The sequence below is a fragment of the Oreochromis niloticus genome, linkage group LG23, assembly GCF_001858045.2.
Source record: "Oreochromis niloticus isolate F11D_XX linkage group LG23, O_niloticus_UMD_NMBU, whole genome shotgun sequence".
Lineage (NCBI taxonomy): Eukaryota > Metazoa > Chordata > Actinopteri > Cichliformes > Cichlidae > Oreochromis > Oreochromis niloticus.
The window spans coordinates 43,170,743-43,195,085 of NC_031986.2; the positions used below are offsets into that span (position 1 = coordinate 43,170,743).

Here is a 24,343-nt window from a genome sequence, read left to right on the forward strand (position 1 = left end):
ACTGTCTGTTCACAGCTATGACTGCAGTAATCCTATCTACGGGCAGACTGTGAACCCTCATAACCCCCAGAAGACCTCTGGAGGTTCATCTGGTGGGGAGGGGGCTCTCATCGGGGGAGGGGGCTCCCTGCTTGGTATAGGCACTGATATAGGTGGCAGTATCCGTATTCCTGCGTCCTTCTGTGGAATCTGTGGTTTCAAACCAACTGCAGGTCGACTCAGGTGAGTCTCATTCAATCAGTTTCCTATAAAATTATTACACATTCTGATTTAAGCTGTTATCTCTGTTAACACCTTTGGGAAATGATTAGTTTACAGGGGCTTCATTCAGTCTGTCGGGGGCAAAAGTCAGGTAAGTGACATACCTACTTTACATATAAAGTAAATGTAGTTACATAACCACTGTGTAGCAATATTTCACCAACACAAACTGTCTCAAATATTTGAGTCACTGCTTTACATTTTGTATGAAACTAGTGTCGTCATCTGCTGGACCCATGGCAAGAGATGTGGACAGCCTGGCTCTGTGCATGCAGGCACTTCTTTGTGACCACATGTTTTCTTTGGACCCCACTGTTCCACCATTACCTTTTAACATGGAGGTGTGTCCTGTACTGTGGGATTCATGAAATCTGCTAATGATTATTTTTTGGTTAAAAACTACAAATTAAGCCAGTACATAGTTGTCCTAATGCTTCACTTTATATTACTCTTACCTCACCTGTATTAATGTCCTGAGATACAGAATTAACTTTACAGGCTGTAATCTTAACCTTTGCAAACTGATTGTATTTAATTGACTCAGGAAATAAAAATGATTGACCCTTAGATATACAGAAGCTCCAGACCTCTAAGGATTGGTTATTTGGAAAACGATGGCTACACGCAACCATCTCCAAGCATGGCCCGAGGCGTCAGAGAGGTCAAAGCTCTGTTAGAGCAAGCAGGACACACAGTAAGAGACACACACACACACACACACACACACACACACACACACACACACACACACACTATGATCACTGTCAAGCCAAGTATGTGATATGAGTCATAGGTCATTAATCCTGTCATTTGTGCCTTTAGCTCGTCCCTTACTGTCCACTGAAGATGGATCAAATCATCCCTGAACTATTGATAAAGGGTGTATTAGCAGATGGAGCTACCACCCTGCTACAAAAACTGTGAGTTGTTCCATTAAATAAGTCAGTTAGTACCATTTGTCTTCTAAACTTAAATCATCTAACATTTAGAGATTTTGTTCCTTTTTAGTGCTAACCACTAAACATCACCATGCTGCCATTGTCTTCATGACAAACATGGGGTTGTGGTTCCTTTTGAAAGCATTACAGTAATTTTCAGTTCAGTGTCTCTGAACAGACTGTTTTCTTGTGTGCCAATGATCTTTCATTTTAGGAAAGGGGGACCTGTGGACCCTTGTCTGGAGCCTCAGGTTTTTCCTTACGGCTTTCCCAAGTGGTTGAAGAAAACCATTTCATTCTTGCTCAAACCTGTGGTGAGTCCTCTAATTCTGTGACACAGATGTAGACATTTAGATCTAAATTGACATGTAAGATTTTTTTTTTTTTTTTTTTTTTGGCAGTTTCCTCGTGTTTCTGCCAACATTGGTGCTCTTTCTGGAGTTGGGTGAGAAAGTATTCTTGCAATTGTTCATTTGTGCTTGAATCTCAGTTTCTTTGTTACATTTCCATGTGCTAGGAATTATATCCAAACATTCTACTTCATTTTTAGATCTGTTCCAGAGCTGTGGAAGCAACATGCTGCTGTTGAGGTACTGCCAGCTGATGATGCATGGTCACGTATGAAAGCCTGAAGATGAAATTGAGATTTCCTGTGTTTTCTTTAGGACTACATTCATGAGACAATAGCACATTGGAGGAGCTGCAAAATTGATGTGCTGCTGTGCCCTGTGATTGGACCAGCCTACAACTTCTTATACTGTGGCAAAATTGCAAGTATGGCAAACTGTGTATGACAGACAACTTAGTTTCTGTATTTATCACTTTGTTTTTAAAACACTGTAATTGCAGGACTTTAAAGATGCTTAAAGTGTGAAGCAAAAGTCACAAATTAGACCAGATATTGTTACTTTAATAGTTTCTGAAAATTACAAAGATCTGTAAAATATAAAAGGCAAAAGATAACAGTAACTAATAAAAAAACACTTTATTTTTCCAGTTTAATTTGTAATTGTGTCTAGTACTTTTATTTGTAAATGAAGTTTAGCTAAAGGTGTAATTCATGTTCTAGTGGATTCAGAGGGTTTTATCATTGGGGAACCGGATACACATGACAAAAAAACGAATGACAGTGTACAAAACATGTCTGTGAACATTCTCAGTCATCCAGGTCATTGTAGTATAAGGAGCTTGGAAAGAAAAACGTCGTTGCTGATTGTGACTTACACCCGTTTTCACACCTTGGATGGTGTGATTAGGTATAGGATCAATAGGAGGTCCATGACCCTCTTGGGGACACTCCCATGGGGCTTAAAATCTGGGACTCTCCACCAGTTGCTCTTAGAACTAAAGATGCTTCTCGGATCAGAGGTGAAACGCCTTCAAGAAACCTAAGGAAGTCCAGACGCTTTTATTTCCAAGCTCCTTAGTTTACAAAACAGTTACACGTTATAATACAACTGAACTTTGAAAAGTGGAAAAAAAAAAAAGAGACATTTCATCAAAGATGAGGACAACTGCTTTTGTCTACTGCTAAGAAAACTGGGCATTACAGGACAGTGCAGCACAGTAAGAGTTATGAAACTGTCTCCAGACATTACTTGATTTAAAAAGTAACCTGGATCTGGATAAAGAGCAATGCAAAGGCATTATTGCATTAACTAAATTATATTTAAATTAAACAATAATTGCATTTGTAAAGGTTAAGAATAGTGTTTGTTTCTTTATAAGTAATCGATTTTTCTTTTCTGCATTTTAAGCTGCTGTCAGCTACACGATCCTCTACAATCTCCTAAACTTTCCTGCGGGTGTAGTCACTGTTTCCACAGTGACTGCAAAGGATGAGGAGGAACTCAAGCACTATAAGGGCTGTTATCAGGACATGTGGGACAAACTCTTCAAAGAGGTAGGCAACATGTACCAGTGAGGCAAGAGTGATTGAAAACATAGAGCCCGATTTACTAACACATTGTGTCAGGTCAAACTGGGTGTTGGCATAAAAAAAATAAATAGATTTTTACAAAGCGAGTGCAGTAAGAAGACTTCGGTTAAGAAGTGGGAGCTCAGAGACTTTTGTAAATGATCCATTTGCATGTGTTTAATGTTTATATCCACACTGTAGACTGTGTCACTATTTTCCTCTTCTGGCATATGAACTGAAATCAGCTGATTGCAGCACATGTGCAAGTGGAACCGTTGAGCGGGATCGATAGGCAAGCACACTAACAATTCCAAGGCACAGAGCTACCAAGCCACTTAATGCCAAATTTGCTCAATAGCTTCAGAGATGACCTGGAGCCTCCAAACTAAAGGTTCTGTTGCCAGTTCTTCAGTTTCACAGCCTGTGCGATGGGGTTCAAAGAGAAATGGCCAAAAAATGGAGAGACAGGCAGGAGGACAACACTGATTTTAGGCCCTATCCTCAAAAGAATCAGACCTTTGATGGACATCAAAACAATGTATTTATGTTGATAAACTTTAAAAACACACTTTTCCTTAATAAACGTCTTGATGCATTCTCAATCATCCAGGAAAGTAAATCTCCAAAAGTTGAATCTGTTCATCTGGACGTAGCGTTTTGTGGGAGAAACGTTTCGTCACTCATCCAAGTGACTTCTTCAGTCTCAGCTGACTGCAGGTTTCCCCAAACCTTATAAACAGTACACTTGCATAATGACTGAAACCAGCCCACTGAAGGAACAATGGGCTGTGAGGTCAGTTCCTTAATCATAATTATGCAAATTCCCATGACCATTGATCAACAATCACTGACCAAAACCCACTGATCAAAGAACAAATGTACTGTTTATAAGGTTTGGGGAAACCTGCAGTCAGCTGAGACTGAAGAAGTCACTTGGATGAGTGACGAAACGTTTCTCCCACAAAACGCTACGTCCAGATGAACCGATTCAACTTTTGGAGGTTTCCTTAATAAAGTTTTATTACACTCCACTTAAACAGTTATAATTCCAGGATCATAAACAGCACACTGTTTTCAGCACATCTCCAACACCATTACTTATTATTGGTGGATCTACACAAATTCAGTTGCATAGATTTTGACAATACGCAAGATCACAAACACATGTACACACATACATGACTTCCCCATGAAATCAGCAAATCCATTTCTTTTCTAGGTAAACACCTTTCAGCACTATTTGGGGATTGTGCTCTTTTGCCCTGTTTAGTAAATTACACATTCCCACATTTAGGTGGTGCGTTCAGCTGCTGAGGGTTCAGTGACAAGAGTGTGTTTGTGTGTTCAGGCAGTGGCCGGTGGCGAGGGTCTACCTGTGGCAGTGCAGTGTGTTGCTCTGCCGTGGCAGGATGAGCTCTGCCTGCACTTCATGAAGGAAGTGGAACAACTGGTCAAACAGAGCAAGAAGTAAAGCTGCTTTCTTTCTCAGTCTCACAGGAGAGGCTGCAGACTTCAGAGGAGACATGTTCACTGTAATAATGAGCTCATTGTGTCATAAATGGTGGAGTGTTCTCTACACTACAAGCTTAATCTAGGCACTTTTTGTTTTTTGGCTGTTTGTTGAAGGTTAAATAAAAGATAATTAGTAAAATTACACATTTGTTTTGTTTTTTGTTCTTATTGTTTTACGACTTTTGTCTTGCTATCACCATCCATTTCATGTAGTAAAGCATGAAAAGGCACTAAAAGAACAAAAACTGGAATCATGTCAACAGTAGGAAAAGAGACAGTTCTAGTACATGTGTAAAAATGTTGAAAATTAGCATTAAATAATAAGTATGTAAAGTAATATTACTGTTTGTGCACATAACTCTATGATTTACATTCTATACATATACAAATTAGTACATAGTACATTTGCTTTTGTTTAGTATGACATTATCACATTATTGAGTTACTATCATCCTTGGAAATCTCATTGTTTTACAAAATTAGGAGCAAAGATGTAATCTGCCAGAGCAATGGACTTCTGCTCCCTCTGCTCCATCACCATTTTTTTTCCTACCAAGTGCAAAGCTGACTGATATAGATATGTGAATTCACAATCAGCTAATCTGGTTAAAATTCAATCATCTCAAAAGTATATTTCAATAATTACTCTCAACTGGATCCTACTGAGAAAGCCCGCACATTTCTGTGGATTATCTGATGACCTTGAAAGACAATATTTTATGTCAGTCTTAACAGCACAGAATGAAGATTAAAATGATTTAAGTTCAGGCACACGGAATTATTCAATGTGCATTTGGTATAGTGAAGTGAAAATTTTACCCTTTTGAAAAAATCAACATTCTAATATCTTCCAGTCGGAGCTGCTGTCCTGCTTCAGATTTCCCATGTTCAGAGAGCATGTTAATACCAATGTTCAGAAGAGAAACAAGAACTCCGACTTGTTGTACACAAGTTATTTTAGGTGTTTTGACTGTCCCTCTGTTCCAACTATACTCCACACACACAAACGCCTGAGTTCTCATGTTACAGTAAATATTTAGACGATACCCAAAACTAGTCTTAAGTATTACTGTGATGGTTCTGGGTCATTTGACCCAACTCTTTGAGTTTATTGTGCTTTTGTGATTCCTTAGTAGTTATGATTGAGTTTTCTATAATTTAGCATTGAGCTTAGTCCTACACTGAGTTTATTGGAAATTTCTGGTCTATGTTCTGTTGTTCGTTACGTCCCTTTTGTGCCCTTTTCTTCATGTCTCCTTTGAGAGCCTGTTTTGCCGTCTGTGTTAACGTTTCTGAGCATATCACTCCCTCACCCTCTGCGTGTCTTAGTCGGGTTGTTCTGTTTCGTCTTTAAATGTATCCCTTCTCGTGTTTCATTCCATGTCTCCCCCATCTGTCATGTGCATTCATATACAGTCCCAATCAAAAGAGTAAAATCCCTTGGGAAATGACAAAACAATCATATTTTGCATGGTTGGATCTTTACAAAGTTCCAAGTAGAGCTTCAACATGCAACAAGAATAAATGGGAGTGAGACAAAACATTTTTTGAGCATGTAATTTATTGAAAACAACGCTTAAACTGAAACAGGCTGTTTTATGTTAGGATGCCTGGGTCGTTGACCCAGGGCTTTTGAGTTTATATTATTTATCATTTCTAGTCTTTGGTTTCTTTCTTAGAGTTCCGTCTTATGGTTTATGTCTGTGTTCTATAGTTGCTGTCTCCCCTGTCGGCTGTAGCCCCTTGTTAAGTTCGCGTCTCTGTGTTATGTTTCCTGTTTTACTTTGAAAGTCCATGTTTCATGTTAGTGTATCTGGTTTTGCTTTCCTTGTCTCGTTAGTCCTGATTTGCCCCAGCTGTGTTTCCCTCCTGTTGCCCATTCCCTGATTGCTCCCTCTATGTATTTAAGCCCTGTGTTTCAGTTTGTCATTGTCGCGATCTACCGTTCATTATGCTGTGTGTTCCGTCTGCCTGTTTCATGTAAGTTTATTTTGTATTTTCGGGGTTTTTGTTACTTTTTGCTAGTGATGGGTAGATGAGGCCTCGTGAAGCGTTTCAGCACATTCCCCAAACTGTATCAATACTGTGTTGACACAGTGTTGCTGTTTGGCTCCATACTGACACCTGCTGGACCTTAAATATCATTGCAGGGAACTTACTTGAGACTCACAACAGACACTGATTCAATGACATAGTCATACGTGTATACACTGTAAGGTATTGTACTTTCCATGGAATCATTTTATATGTTTTACATTGCAAATATTGTAGACATCTTTAAAATATATTGTGAATGACATAAAGTAAAAATTAAAATGAAAGTATTGTGAATATAATATTACCCATTTAAATGTAATTGATTCAGAGTTTATTATAAATTTCTATTCAGAAAAATAAGTTTATCCAATGTTTTTGCATTCAGTCTATTGCGGGGGTTTTCACACCATTTCCCCAGCTTTGGAAAACTCACAGGCACAGATGAAGCTGGGGTACACAAAAACTGTAAAGTCAGGTGGAAAAGGTTCTGATAAGATGTCTTCCTATTCCCCCAGTACGTTAAAGGATCCTCTGATCTTGGAATGTTTCTCTCCGACACTCTCCACAGTACTAAGGGGTTGGCAGTCCTTTATAATAAACTTCAGGACTGCCTGGTCCAGAACAGTCTTCCTAGATGCTTGATTTCAAAATAATAAAACACATATTAATAAAAAAAAAAAAGTGTTGATAAAGCTGTTCAGTGTCAATATAGGCCGACCTGTGTTCATTCTCAATGTGTCTCCTCATTTTCATATTTGGCTCTGTAATGCCTCTGTAACACTGAGGAGGTGCTTTTGTTTGTAAGAAAGCTCCGCAGAACAGATGCGACATTTATCCTGCATAAAATGAAATAAATAATTTACACTGCAAGTCACATTGCTGTTTTTCCTATTCTGATAGATTACACTGAAGCAAAGACAGACAAACTATTTGCAGTTAAAAGATCAAAATGATCCCACACAGCAGAAACATTTCCATTTTGTTATGGAAAGATGTGTATTTTTATTTATCTTTGCGAAAGTCAATTTGTGGGGGGGTTTTTGGTGGCGACTCGTTCTGTTGACAGATGTGGATGCGGTAACTTTTAAAAACAGCTTGGCGCGTTGGTAATGAGCGATACAGCAGCTGTATCGATCACGTGACTTTTTCTTAAAGCGACGCACGCACCGATACAGGCATCGCTAGGTGAGCTTGATACATGCGCCGGTGCGTCAGTGTTGCTGGACCCATCACTACTTTTTGCCATCCAGCATTAAAGCTGAGTTTTTTTTTAAATACACTTTTGCCTCCGAGCGTCTACACTTTGGGTCCTCCTTACCACCACTCCTGCCTGCACACAGCCTTAACCTAACAGAAGATCGCGACCAGAACATGGACCCAGCAGACGTTGAACTGCACGAGCGCCAGCAGGTAGCACTCTGCCAGCTAGAGGAGGAGCTCCAGTGGAGGCCATGGCTCACCCCCGACTATGGGCGCCTGCACTTGTGCTACCTACACTACAAGTGGGAGGTCTGCGTTTAACTTCGGACACGCATTCCGTGCTGGAGACTCAGCATTACTCCTCCCGAGGTAAGCGGCGCCCACGCCGCCGTCATAAGGACACTTCTGAGCAATTTGCGGCGAGTCGAAATAACTACATTTCCCACACTGAGCCAATAAACAGAAAGGACTATAATCTCACCTCAGACACCTTCGGGATCTCTTTTCTCGATGATGATTTGGATTGGGAGGCCAGTTTTGGTTTAGCTCCTCACGAGTTAATTAATGACAATATACATTCCTCTGAGATTTTTAGTCCTAAGATGGTTGATCGTGGTGGAAATAAGCTAAAACCCACTTTTGCCAAGTCTGTTTTTTCTAAACCTGGCCACGTAAAGTCTGAGACTGTGAAAACTGTTAAACCGAAGACTGTACAGACTGGTAAACGTGGTGGGAAAGGGTCGTCACCTGTTTTTGATGAGCCGATTTTCATGGAGCCTGCTCCTTTGCCTTCCTGTTCTCCTCCGCCCAGGGCGGCTGTAGTCCAGCCATCTCCTGCACCTGTATCAATTCCGCGGGTGAGGGGGGCTAGGGCCCAGTTTGTCCCTGCTCCAGTTTCCAGGCCTGCTGAGGCTCCGCTAGTCTCTGCGCCCGTACCTACTCCGCGGGTGGGAGCGGCTACTGCTCAGCAGGCCCCCGCACCTGTTTCTGTCCTCGCGGGAGGCTCTGGTGAGTCCATCCGGCAGTTTTCTTCGGGCTCCGTAGGCTCAGAAAACCTAGCTCGGCCATCTGCTCCTCCACCACCTCACCCACCATTACTACCATCGTTACAACAGTCAATAGAACTTAAACTTCTATCCATAGCTCAAACATTAGCTCACCTCTCAGCTCAGTCGCCTGCTCAGTTACCACCTGCCTCCGCTGGAGGGTCCGAGGGGCCCGTCCAGCCACAGCAACCTGCCTCCGCTGGAGGGTCCGAGGGGCCTGTCCGGCCTTCTGTCTCCGCTGGAGGGTCCGAGGGGCCCGTCCGGCCTTTTGTTCCCGCTGGAGGGTCCGAGGAACCGTTCCAGCCGTCTGTTCCCGCTGGAGGGTCCGAGGAGCCCGTCCAGCCTCCTGCCTCGTCAGCTGGAGGGCCCGAGGAGCCCGTCCAGCCTCCTGCCTCGTCAGCTGGGGGTCTTGGAGGACCCAGCCAATGCATCCTCATCTCTACTGACGGTTCCGGGGAGACCGTTCAGCCACCACCTACATCGCCGCCTGCAGCGCCCACATCGTCGCTTGCAGCATCCCCGCCTGCGGCAGCTTCATCCCCGCCACTTGTGGCAGCGGCAGCTTCGGCTGCGCCGTCGCCTGGTCCAGCTTCAGCTGCGCCGTCGCCTGTTCCGGCTTCAGCGCCACCTGCAGCAGCCTCCTCGTCAGCTTCGGCGTCGCCTGCAGCGCCACCATCTCCGGCTCCCACGCCGTCGCCTGCGGCGCCACTTTCGCCCGGTCCGGCCTCCGAGTCTTCGCCTTCACCCGGTCCGGCCTCTGAGTCTTCGCCTTCGCCCGGTCTGGCTTCGGCTACAGCTTCGCTTGGTCCTGCCTCGGCCACGCCGACGTCCGGACCACATCCTGCGCCTCTACAGCGCCGGCCTCCTTCCAGGCCTCTGATTGCACGTCCTGCTCGCCCTGTCCGGCCTGCACGTCCTGCTCGCCCTGTCCGGCCTGCACGTCCTGCTCGCCCTGTCCGGCCTGCACGTCCTGCTCGCCCTGTCCGGCCTGCTCGCCCTGTCCGGCCTGCTCGTCCTGCTCGTCCTGTCCGGCCTGCTCGTCCTGTCCGGCCGCTTTCCGGGCCGATGACTGGACGTCCTCGCCGTCGTGGCCGGCCTCCTGACCTGCTCCGTCGCCGCCGGTGCCTCCCGCCCGGCCGGCCTCCTGACCTTTTTTCTGGACTCTTGGGCCGTCGACCTCCGGGCTGGCCCCCTGAACCTTTTCGAGGCTGTTGCCTGGGCCTCTGCGCCTTTCGTGGGCCCTCTTGTTTGTTTTCTTTTGGACGTTTCCTGGGCCTCAGTGCTGTTGTTTTGTTCTGTTTTGGACTTTGTTCCCTGGGTTTTGGTTTCTGGCTCCTTGTGTTTCCGTCCGGTTCCCCCGCCGCCCGCCCTGGTTGGGTTGTTTTTTGTTTTGGTTTGGGCTGTCTGGGAGCCAGCCCTTTAGGGGGGGTACTGTTAGGATGCCTGGGTCGTTGACCCAGGGCTTTTGAGTTTATTATATTATTTATCATTTCTAGTCTTTGGTTTCTTTCTTAGAGTTCCGTCTTATGGTTTATGTCTGTGTTCTATAGTTGTTGTCTCCCCTGTCGGCTGTAGCCCCTTGTTAAGTTCGCGTCTCTGTTATGTTTCCTGTTTTACTTTGAAAGTCCATGTTTCATGTTAGTGTATCTGGTTTTGCTTTCCTTGTCTCGTTAGTCCTGATTTGCCCCAGCTGTGTTTCCCTCCTGTTGCCCATTCCCTGATTGCTCCCTCTATGTATTTAAGCCCTGTGTTTCAGTTTGTCATTGTCGCGATCTACCGTTCATTATGCTGTGTGTTCCGTCTGCCTGTTTCATGTAAGTTTATTTTGTATTTTCGGGGTTTTTGTTACTTTTTGCCATCCAGCATTAAAGCTGAATTTTTTTTTAAATACACTTTTGCCTCCGAGCGTCTGCACTTTGGGTCCTCCTTACCACCACTCCTGCCTGCACACAGCCTTAACCTAACAGTTTTACAGCTGATCAAAAGTTTAAGACCACATGCCTTTAAAAGCCCAAATCTGTGGAAAAATGTGGATTCATTGTCATTTTCTGTCAATAGTCACACTGTCATGATATGCTAATGGCAAAGGCAAAAAAAACTTTCCCTTTTTGAATGTGGTTGGGTTGTTGAACTGCATAATCAGGGTCTCTCGCAGCGCACCATTGCTGCTGAGGTGGGCGCAGTAAGACAGCCATTTGGAATTTCTTAAATGATCCTGAGGGTTATGGAACAAAAAAGTGAAGTGGAAGACCCAAAAAGATTTCACCAGCACTGAGCAGACAATACAATTGGCTGTCCGTCAAGACACTGGATGATCCTCGACCCAAATTAACGCCGTTACTGGTGCAGACTGCAGCCCCATAACCATCAGACGGCATCTGAGGCCGAAGGGCTTAAAAAACAAAACACGTCTTTAAAGGCCTCGTCTCCTTGAACGCCACAGAACTGACCGTTTGGACTTTGCAAGAGAGCACCAAACATGGGACACTGGAAGGTGGAAGAAAGTTTTATTCTCTGATGAGAAAATTTTTTTACCTTGATGGTCCTGATGGTTTCCAATGTTACTGGCATGACGAGTAGATCCCACCTCAGAGGTTTTCTACACGCCACAGTGGAGGGGGCGCTATAATGGTCTGGGGTGCTTTTTCCTTCAGTGGTACAACGGAGCTTCAGGAGGTGCAAGGGCATCAAATGCCCGCTGGCTAAGTCCAGATGTTGCAGAGAGCATCCCTCATGATAGAGGGCCCTCGTCTATGGGGTAACGACTGGGTTTTTCAACAGGACAACGCTACAGCACACAATGCCCGCAGGAGAAAGGACTTCTTCAAGGAGAATAACACCACTCTGTTGGACCATCCTGTATGTTCTCCTGATCTAAATCCAGTTGAGAACCTTTGGGGATAGTTGGCGAGGGAAGTTAACAAAAATGGACAAACAGTTCCAGACAGTAGATGCCCTTCATGCGACTGTCTTCACCACTTGGAGAAATGTTCCCACTCACCTCATGGAAACGCTTGCATCAAGCATGCTGCAACAAATTTTTGAAATGGCCAACAATAACGGTGGAGCTGCTCATTACTTTCATGTTTGGAACTTTGATTTCTGTTTTGGGGAGTTTATGGGGTTTTTTTTTTTTTTTTTTTGGAGGTGTGGTCCTAAACTTTTGATCAGCTGTAAAACACCCCCTTTCAGTTTAAGCATTGTTTTCAATAAATTGCATGTTCAAAAAAAGGTTTTGTCTCACTACCATTTGTTCTTGTTGCATGTTGAAGCTCTACTTCAAACCTTGTTAAGATCCAACTGTGCAAAATAAAAGCGGTTTAAAGTGGTGTTAATATTTTGATCGGGACTGTATGTTAGGGGTGGGGAACTCCAGGCCTCAAGGGCTGGTGTCCTGCAGGTTATCACCCTGGGTCAACACACCTGAATAAAATAATTAGTTCATTACCAGGCTTCTGGAGAACTTCAAGACATGTTGAAGAGGTAATTTAGCCATGTAATTTAGCTGTGTTGGATCAAGGACACATCTAAAACCTGCAGGACACCGGCCCTCGAGGCTTGGAGTTGGCCATCTCTGATGTATGTGCTCCCCAGCCCGTTATGTCTCTTTCTCTCTCCGTGTCCTGTCTCCCTTAACTGCTTCCGTGTTTTCCTTTGTATCTCCTCCTTTTGTCTCCCTAGTCTGTGTTGTTCCCATGTTTCAGGTTTATGGTCTTCGTCTCTAGTGTTTAGTGTGTTTAGTCTTTATAGTTCTACCGGTTCAGTTCAGGTTAGTGTTGCCTTAAGCCCTTTTTCCATTCTGCATGTCCTGCAATGTAATTAATATGCGACACAAATGCTACAACAAAGGTATCGAAGCAAGAATATACCTGCTGCTCCGTCTGTGGATTTTCATCAGACCACAGTGTTTTTTTGTAGGCATTTCTCTACGGTGGCCCTGAGAGGCCAAACGGACTGCAACTTAAGAAAATGCCAGCAATAAGAAAAACGCTGCAAGAGCAGCAGCATCATCATCATCATCATCATCATCATTTATTTATATAGCACTTTAAAAACACACCTGGTAGACCAAAGTGCTGTACAATACTAATATGCACATTGTAATAAAAAAAATAAAAAATAAAAGAATAAAAAATAAAAAATCAGTTACCCACAGAGTTAAAAGCCAAGGAATAAAAATAGGTTTTTAATAAAGACTTAAAAACTGGCACTGATGTAGCCTGTCTAATATGGAGAGGAAGGTTATTCCAAAGCATCGGCGCTGCAACAGAGAACGCTCTGTCTCCTCTAAGTTTCCGCCGTGACTTTGGGACAGAAAGCAGCAACTGCTCAGCTGACCAAAGGGAACGAGTGGGGACGTGGGGCTTCAACAAGTCAGCCAAATAAACAGGTGCCAGACCATTTAGAGATTTAAAAACCAATAAAAGGACTTTAAAACGGATCCTAAATTCAATTGGAAGCCAGTGTAGAGAGGCCAATATCGGAGTGATGTGATCAAATTTTCTTCTGCCAGTTAAAAATCGTGCCGCAGCATTTTGCACTAATTGCAAGCGTGACAAAGTGCCCTGCCCAACCCCTATTAAAAGAGAATTACAATAATCTAAACGTGAGGTAATAAAGGCATGAATAACACTTTCCAAGTCACGCTTGGAAAGAAAGGGCTTAACCTTTGATAAACGTCTGAGGTGATAGAATGCTGATTTTACCACCCCGTTTACATGGTCATTAAAGGTAAGTGCAGAATCAATTTTAACTCCGAGATTTGTGATCGAACTCTTTAGTTGGGAAGTTAAAGCTGCAAGATCAACATCCGGAGTATGAGAAGAACGATTTGGGCCAAATAAAATTGCTTCTGTCTTCCGATCATTAAAATTTAAAGTTTTTTGCCATCCATGCTTTGACATCAGTAAGGCAGTCAAGCAGAGGTCGAGTTGGGAGACTATCAGAAAGACTAAAGGGTAAGTAGAGCTGGCAGTCATCTGCGTATAGATGGAATGGCACTCCATGTTTCCGGAAAATCACGCCAAGAGGCAAAAGGTACAATGAAAACAATAACGGCCCAAGAATAGATCCATGTGGCACACCCCAAAGCAGAGGGGCCACAGAGGATGAAGCCGACCCCAACTTAACACAAAAAGGTCCTATTTAAGAGATAGGACTTTAACCACAAAAGTGCCAAACCAGAAATTCCCACACAGTGCTGTAAGCGGGAGATCAACAAATCATGATCCACTGTGTCAAATGCAGCGGCCAACAAGACCAGCACTGCATATTTACCATGGTCTGTGGCTATCAGGATGTCATTCATAACTTTTACGAGGGCTGTCTCCGTACTGTGGAATGGCTTAAAGCCGGACTGAAAGATTTCTGACAAATTAGAGTCATTCAAGTAGTCCATCAACTGAGTATAAACAATCCTTTCCAGAATCTTACTAAGAAAGGGAAGCTTAGAGATGGGTCTAAAATTGGATATGACTGAACTGTCTAAGCCCGGTTTCTTAAGTAAAGGATGTATGACTGCATGCTTAAATTCCCTAGGTACTTGACCAGACAAAAGACTAGTATTAATAATGTTCAGAATGTGTGGTCCAATGATAGGAAATACCTTTTTAAGAAAACGGGGAGGAACAACGTCATTAGGAGAGCCACACGGTTTAGCTTTCAACACAAGTTTATCTATGTCAGATAAAACAATTGGTAGAAAAGCAGAGAACAGACTTGAGCAAGAACCATGCATGGCTGGGTCAGCAGTAGGTTGAGTCGGGGGTCTCAAACTAGCAACCTTGTCCACAAAATAATTAAGAAACTTATTGCACATAACCGCAGAAGAGTGCAAAAGAATATTGCCTTTCGGATTAATTACAGAATTTATAGTGTTATATAGAACACGAGGGTTATGCGAGCTGGCAGCAATAAGTTGAGAAAAATAGGAGTGCTTGGCAGCCTTTACTGCTCTCTGATAGACTTTCCAGCTAGTCTTAAGAGCTTCCATAGAGACACACAGCCTATCTTTTTTCCACCGTCTTTCACATCTTCTACATTCTTTTCTAGTGGCTCTGGTAAAATCAGTTAGCCAAGGACTAGCCTTAGGCTTGCATTGTCTGAATATAAAAGGAGCGACAACGTCAAGGACAGATTTACAAGCAGAATCCAAATACGAAACTAATCCATCTGAGGTGGATGGATTAAAACACAATGGAAATAGGAAAAAAGAAAACAGAAATAGGAAAAAACATTTTTCCAAAAGCACAAGGGAAGTGTTTCTGGGGAGACAATAACCCGACGGACCAGTTGCAGGAACCCAAAACATGGTAGGTGTGTTTTTTCATGATTTAAATAATACTGATGACGGAGTTTTAGGCTAATACTTAGGCTAACAGACTTACCTCTCATCTTTTCTTTCCTCACGAAACTGATAGATCCTCCACTTCTTTTAAGTGTCTCCCAGCGCAATTCTTAGCATATTTTGGTTCCTGCAAAGGTTATTGACTCCCCTGAAACACTTCCCTTGTGCTTTTGGAAATCTGTTTTTTCCTATTTCCGTTGTGTTTTGTGTGCTTTTGCAGCGTTTTTCTTATTGCTGGTGTTTTCTTAAGTTGCAGTCCGTTTGGCCTCTCAGGGCCACCGTACATTTCCCTCGTTGCCGGGTTTCAAAAATGGCGGTTTTGATCTTTGTGAACGAGAGGCTCTCGTGGCTCATCGAGCGATGCTACTAACCAGCCAATTGGTGGCATGCAGTGTGACTACCTGGTACCAGGTACTATGACCTAATAGAAAGCCCTGAAAACCGTGGTGAAACGTGCCGAGTCGATCTGAGTAGGTACTAATGGAAAAGGGGCTTAAGAGTCCTTCTACTTTTTGTTTTGTTACCTTTTGTCAGCCAATAAATCAGCTCGCTTTTTGTTAAGACCCAGTTTCTTGCCTTCGTTAGTGTGCATTTGGGTCCATACCACGCACAGGCCACCTGGTCTTGACAGCTACTGCAGGGGCGGATCTAGAGGAATTTTCTTAGGGTGGCGGCATGAGGGTGGCAAAGAAACCAAATGGGGTGGCAAAATCAAAGCCTTTTTTTTTTCCAAACACATATGCAGGTGGTTACATATGGTTAAAATGATTCAAATGCAGTAAGTATACACGTTTTTCATATAAATATAGTCTATAACTTAATTATTGTTTGTAGCCCACATAATTACATACTTTAGTTACATAAAACATGTAAGTTTTGATGTTATGTACTGTATAGCCTGTATAATAAATAAATATATAGCCCAATAAGTATAAAATCCAGAAAGCTACACAACATGGGGCGGTTCATTTACAAACACAGGTCTAACTTAACAAAATGAAAATTATGAAGTTACCACAACCTGTTTTTTAATTTAGTTACGCTGGAAATGTTTATGTCAGTGGATAATCATTTAGTATTGCTCACTCAGAAAATTTGAATTATTTTTAGTACTGTGTACTCACAATGAAGCTGCTCTAACTCAGCAACAAGTTTCCATAATTTCTTTACGTTCTTGGAGCTAATTAATTTTATGTTCTTGTGCATATAGGCTAAATTAGTACTGTGTTATGCTATTAATTACATAGCATATTGATTTTTGTTAGTGGGTTAATCACTCTTTCTTGCGCTCATATTAGTTGTTGGTGGCTGCTGGTTAATGAGTAAATAAAAAAGGCATTTTAGAGCAGCTCAAACTGTGACCATTTGAACACAGAAAACTTAAGTTAACTTTTTACCAGTCCACTCCTGAAGATAATGCAACCTACATGCTTGGCACGCCCACTTGTTTAGTTCACAGCTAAAACAAGGCAAGTTTGTCACTTTTAAACAGCTGTGTGTTTTGTCCACGTGGCATTTAAACCAATTTGCAGCCCCAGGACAAAGACGAAAACCACACAGAACACTGAAACGTTTATTAATAGAGTGAAAATGATCAACTGGACAGCGGCTCTGCTCACTGGTGTTGCCTGTTTTGGGGGATACCTGATTGTGCTGGTGAAAAAGATCAACAGCCACCGAAAGGCAGAAGAAAAGATCAAGAGAGCCAGAAACAGGAGAGATGAGAGCTTGCAGCGGGCCGAGCAGGCGGTGCTCCGGTACAAAGAGTCGGTGAGAGTTCAGAGCTTTGGGTTTTTTTCTACTTTCTATTTAGAAAGAAATCTCAGCTAATGATGTACTTTTAGTTTAACCTGGCAGAGGATTAGTCACTAAATACTAACATACTGGCACTTTTTGAGGTCTCCATGCTTAGCATGAAAATTAAAGGTATGAGTGTGCAGACCGTTTAAGTGCAGTGAACTCACTGTTGTGTTTGAGAAAGTGTGTGAAGATGTGGAAAATTGGGCAAAGAAAGAATCCTGAATCTGTACATGGATGTGTTTCCGTCTCTTTGTTGCAGCCTTTAAAAGAAATAATAATAACATAATGATTCTGTGGGTCTGTGTCTTCTAGCATCCGACAACTGACTCTGCTCTGATCCTGACGCTCTCCCTGTCTGAGCTGACGCAGCAGCTGAACAAAGGTTTACTGAGCCCCGAGGATGTGCTTTACTCTTACATGGAAAAGGTTCAATATCCAGCATGACACAAAGGTTCACCTAATGTAACATAATAAAACAAATTGTTCATAATAGATGAAATACACCAAAAGCTAATTTTTACAAGTAATGATTAAAATTACTCAGCCTTATTTCAGTGTTATTTATTTTTGACATTAGTCCTACTTATAAATCACTGCTTTTTAGTTCTTATTACACAGAATTGTGTCTTATTACAGTTAAAGTTTAGACACACTGGGTCATAATATTCATATAAGCAACACAGACTCATGTGTCACACAATACTTGTGTTTCCAACAAGAGTTTAATATTTTACAAAGATGATGTAATGATGATGATGATGTTTCCTTTCCAACAGACTCTGGCTGTAAACAAAAAGCTGAACTGCTGCACTGAAGTTTTGCTGGAGAGTTTGGACCAGCTGAAAACTGTTGGCTCCAACAAGGATGGTCTCTTGTACGGAGTTCCAGTTAGCATCAAGGAAAATCTTGCATTTAAGGTATTACAAAGGTTATGCAATGCAAATTTTAGTTACAGTTAAAGGATTTCCCATCAGAGCATTATAGCTCAGGTATTTGATGTAACATTATCATCTTCTGCTTTTTCCAACACAAGAATCATGACTGTTCTTGTGGTGTGATCATAAACCTGGACCAGCCTGCTGAGAAGGACAGTGTGCTTGTTCAAGTCCTAAAGAAACAAGGAGCTATTCCCTTTGTGAGAACCAACTTGCCTCAAGCCCTTTTAAAGTACATCTTTTACCAGTTAATCACATAAAAATCTACAGCACATTTAAAACTGTGTTCATGTATTAAGTTGCCTTTGTCCATTCCAAGTGTGAATAATATGAAAAGACTCATTAACTGTCTGTTCACAGCTATGACTGCAGTAATCCTATCTACGGGCAGACTGTGAACCCTCATAACCCCCAGAAGACCTCTGGAGGTTCATCTGGTGGGGAGGGGGCTCTCATCGGGGGAGGGGCTCCCTGCTTGGTATAGGCACTGATATAGGTGGCAGTATCCGTATTCCTGCGTCCTTCTGTGGAATCTGTGGTTTCAAACCAACTGCAGGTCGGCTCAGGTGGGTTTTATGTTAGTTTAGAGTCAGTTTCCTGGAAAATTATTGCACATTGAGTAAAACTTTTATCTGATTTAAACTGTTATCTCTGTTAACACCTTTGGGTCTCATTCAGTCAGTTTCCTAGAAAGTTTTTACACATTACTGAGTAAAACTTTTATCTCTGTTAACACCTTTGGGAAATGATTAGTTTACAGGGGCTTCGTCCAGTTTATCGAGGGCAAAAGTCAGGTAAGAAACATACCTACTTTACATATAAAGTAAATGTAGTTACATAACCACTGTGTAGCAATATTTCACCAACACAAACTGTCTCAAATATTTGAGTCACTGCTTTATATTTTGTATGAAACCAGTGCCGTCATCTGCTGGACCCATGGCAAGAGATGTGGACAGCCTGGCTCTGTGCATGCAGGCACTTCTTTGTGACCACATGTTTTCTTTGGACCCCACTGTTCCACCATTACCTTTTAACATGGAGGTGTGTCCTGTACTGTGGGATTCATGAAATCTGTTAATGATTATTTTTTTTCCTAACGCTGCACTTTATATTACTCTTATATTACTCTTTACAGGCTGTAATCTTAACCTTTGTAAACTGATTATATTTAATTTACTCAGGAAATAAAAATGATTGACCCTTAGATATACAGAAGCTCCAGACCTCTAAGGATTGGTTATTTGGAAAACGATGGCTACACGCAACCATCTCCAAGCATGGCCCGAGGCGTCAGAGAGGTCAAAGCTCTGTTAGAGCAAGCAGGACACACAGTAAGAGACACACACACACACACACACACACACACACACACACACACACTACGATCACTGTCAAGCCAAGTATGTGATTTAGGGCTGTGCGATATGACCAAAATCTCATATCCCAATATAAGACGTTTTTCATCCCAATAACGATATAAATTTTAAAAAAAATTCATTTTCAGTAAATTCTGTGAATCTCGGGCAACTCGACTTGCGTCAAGTGTTTTCAGCTGGGCGTCGTGTACCTGGAGTCGAGTACTTTGACCGATGCATTAAGTTATATATTTTTAGACATAAGTTGTAACGGGGCGTCCAATTTCTTTTAGTATTTATTACATGGCGTGTTGTGGTGAAAAGCCTGTTCTAATGGTTAAGTCTAAAGCTTATTTTGAGCACCTGACGGCTCTTTTTTGCTTCTCATCCATAAACTTGCTCCATACTCTTTCACGTGATTCTTGTGTAGGTGGTAGAGGAGGTTTTTCCTGTTTGAGTCTGTGGTGGGGACCGGTTTGCAGCGTAATTTGCATAGCACAGTTTTCTGGTCCATGTCAGACTTTTCATAACCAAACCATGTCCATGCTACAAAGGTAGCCCCTCGTTTAGGAATAAGGTCCTTGACTTGTTTTGACTGGTCCTTCTATTTGGAGCTACCTGGTGCTGCCTCATTTTCACTGGCTAAGCTGGTATTCTCTGTGCCCCGATGAAAAAATATTGCTGTAAACAGTTTATCTTGCGACACCATGAAACAAACAATAGCATATAATTTGAAACAATAGATGTTTTCATATCGTCATCTGATATATTTCGACATATCGCACAGCCCTATGAGTCATAGGTCATTAATCCTGTCATTTGTGCCTTTAGCTCGTCCCTTACTGTCCACTGAAGATGGATCAAATTATCCCTGAACTATTTTTAAAGGGTTTATTTGCAGATGGAGCTACCACCCTGCTACAAAAACTGTGAGTTGTTCCATTAAATAAGTCAGTTAGTACCATTTGTCTTCTAAACTTAAATCATCTAACATTTAGAGATTTTGTTCCTTTTTAGTGCTAACCACTAAACATCACCATGCTGCCATTGTCTTCATGACAAACATGGGGTTGTGGTTCCTTTTGAAACTATTACAGTAATTTTCAGTTCAGTGTCTCTGAACAGACTGTTTTCTTGTGTGCCAATGATCTCTTTCATTTTAGGAAAGGGGGACCTGTGGACCCTTGTCTGGAGCCTCAGGTTTTTCCTTACGGCTTTCCCAAGTGGTTGAAGAAAACCATTTCATTCTTGCTCAAACCCGTGGTGAGTCCTCTAATTCTGTGACAGAAACATATAAATTTAGACATTGGTTTGAAAATTAATTTTACACCTTAGTTTGTCTTATTCTTTTGGCAGTTTCCTCGTGTTTCTGCTAACTTTGGTGCTCTTTGTGGAGTTGGGTGAGAAAGTATTCTTGCAATTGTTCATTTGTGCTTGAATCTCAGTTTCTTTGTTACATTTCCATGTGCTAGGAATTATATCCAAACATTCTACTTCATTTTTAGATCTGTTCCAGAGCTGTGGAAGCAACATGCTGCTGTTGAGGTACTGCCAGCTGATGATGCATGGTCACGTATGAAAGCCTGAAGATGAAATTTAGATTTCCTGTGTTTTCTTTAGGACTACATCCATGAGACAATAGCACATTGGAGGAGCTGCAAAATTGATGTGCTGCTGTGCCCTGTGACTGGACCAGCCTACAACTTCTTATACTGTGGCAAAATTTTAAGTATGGCAAACTGATTATGATAGCTGTAAATTATAAAAGGCAAAAGATTGCAGGGACTAAGAAAATAACCGCTTTATTTTTCCAGTTTAATTTGTAATTGTGTTTAGTGCTTCTATTTGTAAATGAAGTTTAGCTAAACGTGTAATTCATGTTGTAGTGGATTCAGAGAGATTCCTCACTGGGGAACTGGATACACATGAGAAACAAAACAGAATGGCAGTGTACAAAACTGTTACATGTTACAATACAAGAGAGTCACAGGACTTAAAAAAAGTGAAGAAAAAGAGACATTTCATCAAAGATGAGGATGACTGCTTTTGTCTACTGCTGAGAAAACTGGGCATTACAGGACAGTGCAGCACAGTACGAGTTATGAAACTGTCTCCAGACATTACTTCATTAAAAGGGAACCTGGATTACAACATCTGGATAAGGAGTCATGCAAAGGCATTATTGCATTAACTAACTTATATTTAAATTAAACATCAACTGCATTTGTAAAGGTTAAGAATATTGTTTATGTTTCTTTATCAATAATCTATTTTTCTTTTCTGTGCTTTAAGATGCTGTCAGTTACACGATGCTCTACAATCTCCTAAACTTTCCTGCGGGTGTAGTCACTGTTTCCACAGTGACCGCAAAGGATGAGGAGGAACTCAAGCACTATAAGGGCTGTTATCAGGACATGTGGGACAAACTCTTCAAAGAGGTAGGCAACATGTACCAGTGAGGCAAGAGTGATTGAAAACATAGAGCCCGATTTACTAACACATTGTGTCAGGTCAAACTGGGTGTTGGCGTTAAAAAATTTCTTTACAAAGAGAGTGAGTAAGAAGACTTCGGTTAAAAGGTGGAAAAACAGTGTTGGCATCATTATTCCAACAAGTAATAATTAAACATATTATACAGAACACTTTTCTTAAAAGTAATCCAGTACGATACTTAATTATTCCCAAAGCCAATTCATTACACAACTCATTACATTACATTCGTATTTCTCCATAAAATTAGTGCTGGGTATCGATTTTGACTCGAGTCGATTCAGTTTTAACGCAGACATCCAGAAATATTATAATTCTAATCATTTATCAGTACATATCCCTATTTTGATATCTATGTGTCACCAGTGTGTGAATGTGTGTGTGAATGGGTGGATGACTGGAGGTGTAAAGCGCTTTGGGGTCCTTTGGGACTGGGAAAGCGCTATACAAATACAGGCCATATGTATAAAAACAAAGCTGACACTTGTGAGACTTTATTAGAGGTGTAAGCATCACAGCAGATGCCTTTGTGTCAAAGTAACTGAGGATAAAATACAGAAAAATGTGAATTAGCCTTAAAAATATTGTGCAGTAGATTAAAAACTGTTGCAGCTGTTTCTGTTCTGGATGTTTTCCACTGTACCTTCACACTCGTTCTTTTCTGCAAATTAAAATAAAAGTAATGTTTATATACACATTGTAGACTGTGTCACTATTTTCACCCTACGGCAGAAATGAATTGAAATCAGCTGATTGTATCTCATGTGCAAGTGCAACCGATAAGCAAGATCAATAGGCAATCAGACTAACCATTCCAAGGAACTGACTACCAAACCACTTAATGCTAAATTTACTCAGTGAAGTCAGAGGTGACTTGTAACCTCCAAACTAAAGGAGTCACACAGCGCCAGCAGCAACAGAACTGCTTCCAGTTCTTCAGTTTCACAGCCTGTGCGATGGGGTTCAAAGAGAAACGCCCCAAAAATGGAGAGACAGGCAGGAGGACAACACTGATTTTAGGCCCTATCCTCAAAAGAATCAGACCTTTGATGGACATCAAAACAATGTATTTATGTTGATAAACTTTAAAAATACACTTTTCCTTAATAAAGTTTTATTACACTCCACTTAAACAGTTATAATTCCAGGATCATAAACAGCACACAAGGTTTTCAGCACATCAGCTGTGCTCCAACACCATTACTTATTATTGATGGATTTACACAAATTCAGCTGCATAGACTTTGACAATACCTGAGATCACAGATGTATACACATGCATAACTTTCAAATCTGGTGTTTCAGACTCACTGTCAGACCAGCTTTTCATGCAGCCACAACAAGTCAGGAGACCCCGATGTAAAGTCTAAAGTATAGATACATTTCTTTTTTTGAATACTTGTAAATGTGCGTCAGTGTACTTTAACGTGGTTTCAATCAGCTGCTGTAGCACATCTGTCCCAGGCTATGTAGAGCTCATTGTTGGATGTGTCCTATTACTCCTCTGTGCATATTGAAGTAATAATAAACATTACTTGCTTGAATCTAATTTTTCCCTAGTATCAGTTATATCTTGTAATAGCTAAATTAAGAAACCACTAGGGCAAATCAAAAAGAATCTCAGCTCATGGATATTACTTTTAACTTTTTTTTAAATTAATGCCATTTTGTTTTTCTCTGGAATGTTATTTAAAATTGTGATGTATTACTCTGAACATTCACTTCAATTTTATTTACTTAACATGACTTTACACAGAAACAAGAACTGAACCAGATCAGTCTATTGCTGCTCCAATATTTGTAGAGGTTTTTTTTGTTACAGTAGATGGATGAAGGAGACTGCGGTGCGTTCAGCTGCTGAGCATTAAGTGACAGGAGTGTGTTTGTGTGTTCAGGCAGTGGCCGGTGGCGAGGGTCTACCTGTGGCGGTGCAGTGTGTTGCTCTGCTGTGGCAGGATGAGCTCTGCCTGCGCTTCATGAAGGAAGTGGAACAACTGGTCAAAGAAAGCAAGAAGTAAAGCTGCTTTCTTTCTCAGTCTCACAGGAGAGGCTGCAGACTTCAGAGGAGACATGTTAACTTGAGGATATCCTGTAATAATGAGCTCATTGTGTCATAAATGGTGGAATATTCTCTGCACTACAGGCTTAATCTAGACACTTTTTGTTTTTTGGCTGTTTGCTAAAGGTTAAATAAAAGTTAACTGGCAAAATTATGCATTTATGTTTTGTTTTTTTTGTTCTTTGTTCTTATATTTTGAAGGCAGGTCTTTTATATTGTCTTTCTATCACCATTGTTAGCATGATCATTTATCCACTTTTAGGAACCACCAGTCAAAACGTTTCATCTTTTGGTGTATTTATTAAAACATTGGATGATCAAAAATCAGCAGTCTGCAAGCAGTCAGCTGCAGCCAACTTCCCAAAAGATAGTAACCTATCTTAGCAGTTACAGAAAGATTTACATGAGAATGTGCAGCTGTCTGATTGGTTGAAAAAATGACA

At 41.6% G+C, this 24,343-nt stretch overlaps 2 protein-coding genes and 1 pseudogene across 5 annotated transcripts in view; all 3 read left to right on the forward strand.

Annotated features, from left to right (window-relative positions):
* LOC109194555 (vitamin D3 hydroxylase-associated protein) overlaps window positions 1–24,051 on the forward strand; it is a 28,326-nt gene extending 4,275 nt beyond the window's left edge. For 2 of the 4 annotated variants that reach the window (XM_025903232.1, XM_019351488.2), the window contains 11 exons: window positions 16–222; window positions 312–352; window positions 478–602; window positions 830–955; window positions 1,084–1,181; window positions 1,414–1,513; window positions 1,601–1,644; window positions 1,750–1,789; window positions 1,865–1,973; window positions 2,957–3,102; window positions 4,466–4,771. In XM_025903232.1, the coding sequence (XP_025759017.1) occupies window positions 16–222; window positions 312–352; window positions 478–602; window positions 830–955; window positions 1,084–1,181; window positions 1,414–1,513; window positions 1,601–1,644; window positions 1,750–1,789; window positions 1,865–1,973; window positions 2,957–3,102; window positions 4,466–4,588 (1,159 nt within the window). In that variant the 3' untranslated portion in view covers window positions 4,589–4,771. Of the gene's footprint in view, window positions 1–15; window positions 223–311; window positions 353–477; window positions 603–829; window positions 956–1,083; window positions 1,182–1,413; window positions 1,514–1,600; window positions 1,645–1,749; window positions 1,790–1,864; window positions 1,974–2,956; window positions 3,154–3,293; window positions 3,558–4,465; window positions 4,772–23,911 lie in introns of those variants that run through there. The other 2 variants (XR_002058271.2, XM_025903233.1) reach the window with 2 other exon arrangements.
* On the forward strand, window positions 8,038–10,806 carry LOC112843930 (basic proline-rich protein-like). The gene is made up of 3 exons (XM_025903288.1): window positions 8,038–8,168; window positions 8,678–8,874; window positions 9,157–10,806. Exons 1-3 carry the CDS (start codon window positions 8,038–8,040, stop codon window positions 10,365–10,367), a joined length of 1,539 nt encoding a protein of 512 aa, XP_025759073.1. The 3' UTR covers window positions 10,368–10,806.
* LOC109196922 (vitamin D3 hydroxylase-associated protein-like) lies at window positions 16,719–24,054 on the forward strand (annotated as a pseudogene).
* Window positions 24,055–24,343: the final 289 nt, after the last annotated feature.

Bases quoted from the DNA above. Each gene is read 5' to 3' on its own strand.
- LOC112843930 (XM_025903288.1), top strand. From the start codon at position 8,038: ATGGACCCAGCAGACGTTGAACTGCACGAGCGCCAGCAGGTAGCACTC. The intron at 8,169-8,677 runs GTGGGAGGTCTG...TCCTCCGCCCAG, and splicing joins TTGTGCTACCTACACTACAA to GGCGGCTGTAGTCCAGCCAT. The intron at 8,875-9,156 runs GTGAGTCCATCC...TCTCCGCTGGAG, and splicing joins TGTCCTCGCGGGAGGCTCTG to GGTCCGAGGGGCCCGTCCGG.